The sequence below is a fragment of the Otolemur garnettii genome, unplaced genomic scaffold (genome assembly GCF_000181295.1).
Source record: "Otolemur garnettii isolate 467f Iridium unplaced genomic scaffold, OtoGar3 scaffold00029, whole genome shotgun sequence".
Taxonomy (NCBI): domain Eukaryota; kingdom Metazoa; phylum Chordata; class Mammalia; order Primates; family Galagidae; genus Otolemur; species Otolemur garnettii.
Genome location: NW_003852424.1, coordinates 12509576 through 12513217, shown reverse-complemented (window position 1 = coordinate 12513217; position 3642 = coordinate 12509576). Strand labels below are relative to the sequence as shown.

At 42.4% G+C, this 3642-nt stretch overlaps 1 protein-coding gene across 1 annotated transcript in view; it reads right to left on the bottom strand.

The window, feature by feature from the left end:
* ABHD2 (abhydrolase domain containing 2) overlaps positions 1-3642 on the bottom strand; it is an 83134-nt gene that overhangs the window by 30346 nt on the left and 49146 nt on the right. The window contains exon 4 of the mRNA XM_003788664.3: positions 2346-2521. Coding sequence (XP_003788712.1) covers positions 2346-2521 — 176 coding nt within the window. The remainder of the gene's footprint in view (positions 1-2345; positions 2522-3642) is intronic.

The window sequence follows — 3642 nt, the reverse complement described above, 5'->3', positions numbered from 1 at the left end:
ACAGTTCCTGTGGGTCACAACCCACAGGTTGAGAACCACTGTCCTAGACTCAAGTAATCCTCCTGGCTCAGCCTTCTGAGTAGCTGGGACTATAGAGGCATGCACCACCACAGCCAGCTAGTTTTTTTCATTCTTTTTAGAGATGAGGTCTCATTATGTTGCCCAGGCTGATTTTGAATTCCTGGCTTCAAACAATCTTCCTGCCTCAGCCTCCCAAAATGCTGGGATTAAAGGAGTGTGTCACCACTCCTGGCCCCTTATTTTCTCTTATAAATGTTTTTATATTATCTACATTTTCTAAAATGAGGACGTATTCCTTTTGTAGTCAGAAAAAAAAAGTCATAAAAGGAAAAAAAAGCTGCTTTTCTTAGAGTACTCCTTAGGTACAAATATTGCCTTCCTTCCCCAAAACCACCTTCATCAACCCTTTCTGAGGATAGAGGTGATGGAAGGACACGAATAAGCACAACAAAGAATCAGAATTCTGCCCTTTTCAACTTTGCACCTCAGTACTGGAAGGAAGAGCATATAGGCAAACTAAGTTTTGTGCTTTAGTGGTAAAAGAAGTAAAAACATTAGAAATAAGGGAAAGAAGGCTCGGTGCCTGTAGCTCAAGAGGCTAAGGAGCCAAACACATACACCAGAGCTGGTGGGTTCAAATCCAGCCTGGGCCTTCTAAACAACAATGCAACTATAACTATTAAATAGCCAGGCATTGTGGCGGGCGCCTGTAGTCCCAGCTGCCGTGTTACCCCGAAAATAAGACACTGTCTTATATTTATTTTTTCTCAAGAAGATACACTAGGGCTTATTTTCAGGGGATGTCTTCCTCTCCATGCCAAAATGCATGGCATAGCTATGCAGCATATCTGCATAGCCATGCCCATCACTAGGTCTTATTATCGGGGTAGGGCTTATATTTAACAAATGCATAGAAATCCTGCTAGGGCTTATTTTTTGTGTAGGTCTTATTTTTGGGAAAACACAGTACTTGGGAGGCTGAGGCAAGAGAATTGCTTAAGCCCAGGAGATAGAGGTTGCTGTGAGCTGTGATGCCACAGCACTCTACCCAGGGCCACAGCTTGAGGCTCTGTCTCAACAACAACAAAAAAAGAAAATATTTAGGCATAGTTGAGAAATGAGTATTTGAAAGACTAGCTCTGATGTATAAACACAATGTGAATGCCTAACCTATTCACTTCTTCATCCCTTCTTCAACTGTTTATTGGGACCCACCTGTTCTGGACTCCGGGTATTCTTATATTTTAGCAGATAAATAATGAACAACTACACAAGCAAGTTTGGAGAGTAGCAGATACCATGAAGAACTAAAGCAGGAAGGTGTGACGGGTATACCAGGGGGAAACACTAGGTAGGAGGTTCAGAGATGGTCCCCCAAAGAGGTGGCATCTGAGCTGAGACCCAAATGACAAGGAGGCAGCCCATGAAGATCTGTGAACAAGCATTTCAGGTTGAGGGAATATAAATTAAATCTTTGTTACCAGCTACTCAAATGGTCTAGTCGCTTTAAATAACTGAGAGTTATAATACATTTACTGAAATTTTCCTATAAATAATTACTGAGCTCCTATAAAAAAACTAGGTGCCTTTGAATACCATGTTCTCTTCTGGTAGGAATGGCATTCAAAAGGAAGTTGGCATCTAACTCCACCTCCTCAAAAGTCCTCATTATGAAGCATTTTATAATGAATATTTCTTCTAAGTCTGGATAGAATGATGCCAAATTCTAGCAGCAACAGAAATTGGAGTTGTTTCTCAGAAATAGGTGTCCTGTACTCTTGCATGATAAGTATGACCTTTCTATCTCTTTTTGTTCAGGGAGGCCTAAACAAAGGGACCCTGAGAACCTTTGATATCTATTGCTGCTCAGCAAACATCACCAGCTACACCGCATCTCCAAGCTTCAGTGTCCTCCTCAGCAAAGTGGAGATAACGCACCAACCTCACAGGGTGGTTATGAGAGCTGAATGAGATAAAAGTACATAGGAAGCCCTTGGGACAGTCTGGCCTCTGTTGCTGTCATCAACACAGAGGCCTGGGTCCTAAGCTCTCCCTCATCCCCTTACATCAAGCTTCTGTATTTTACTACAGGATTAAAAAACTGTGCTCTATGTTTTCTGAAGAGCTTTCACAGCAAATGGGCAGCACACATCTGAGATTACCCTTGCAGGTTGCTCCTAAATGAGGAATCGCAGCAAACTCCCCAACAGCCTCTGGATGCAACGAGACAGAGTTGGTGGCATAAGGATTTACACCATGCTCCCCACTGACCAGATGCTTTTTCTTTGAGTGATGGCCCAATCATACCACCTAAACCAGCTCACCTCCAACACAGTGCTCAGCCAAGGGCTCGAAGAGGTCAAATGTTGACGTGGCTCCATCTGACATGGTGATGAACTTCCGGTGCCCGTAAGGGTGTGGTGACCTCACCCTTCCCATCTTCCCATACAAGGCCGTCTGGATGTGTCCACTTTTCCCCCAGATCAATGGTGGAATGTACCTAAGAAAGAAGGGGAGAAGTCAATTTTCTCCACATTCCTTGAATAATGCTCTAAAAAGCCTTTGAAACAGTCTTTCAATCTATTCTTTTCCTGACACGTTTTGTACGTGAAGCATAAACATGTAGGTTTTTTTATTACCTTAAATCCATGCCATAATTTATCCCCTTTCTCCACTTATTAATATATCTTACAGCAGATGAGCCTTAGAAATCAACTAAGACATACTTATATAGAGAATATTTCAACTGAGGGTTTTAAGTAATTCAACATGGGTTATTTCCACAATAACAAATAAAAAGAAAGTGATACATTTCAAAACACTCTTACTTCACAGGGTTAGCCTCATTATCAAATGTATAGGAAACAGGAAACAGCCAGCACAGCACCTGCACAGCCCCCGATCTCACTGAATGCTCACTTCTTTTTCCTCCCCTAAGACACTCCACAACTTAATGGTTACTCTCTGAGCCTAAAGCGCTGCTCTTAGTCACATGGGGGAAGGGCTGCCAACTCCTCTAAGAACCTGTAAGTGCCTGGGGGTTAGGGGAACAACGTATATGCTCTGGAGAATGTGCTAGAAGGGGCGGAGCAATGTAAATATTTGTTGGATTAATGAAGGATAAAGGCTTGTTAGCTCAAGCACAAGGCCTGATGGCTCCCTAACAACTGTTCTTTGCAAAAACATGGAGTAATTCTGCACTTGGTAGGAAGTGTAGAATTCCTAAACTAGTTAATTACTGGAAAAAGAAGGTATTCCAAGTTACAATTAAGAAATGATTATGGTTTACAACCACGGTACAAGATGATCTTGTTTATGCAAACTGCTGTTGGTTTCTCTTCCATGGGTTTTAGCCCAAGCTTGACGGTTAGCCAGGATTTGTGTCCTACATAGACAAAAGTCATATAATATAAAACAATAATGACATCAATCCTTCAACTCTGTGTTATATTACAGTGATGAGTGTTTTTGTTTTGCTTCTTTTTTCCCCTTGGAGGCATCCATCCATCAGTGGCTGAGTGCATTATTAATAATATACTTTGGGGCTCGGCGCCTATAGCTCAACCGGCTAAGGCGCCAGCCACGTACACCTAAGGTGGCGGGTTCGAATCCCCAGCCCGG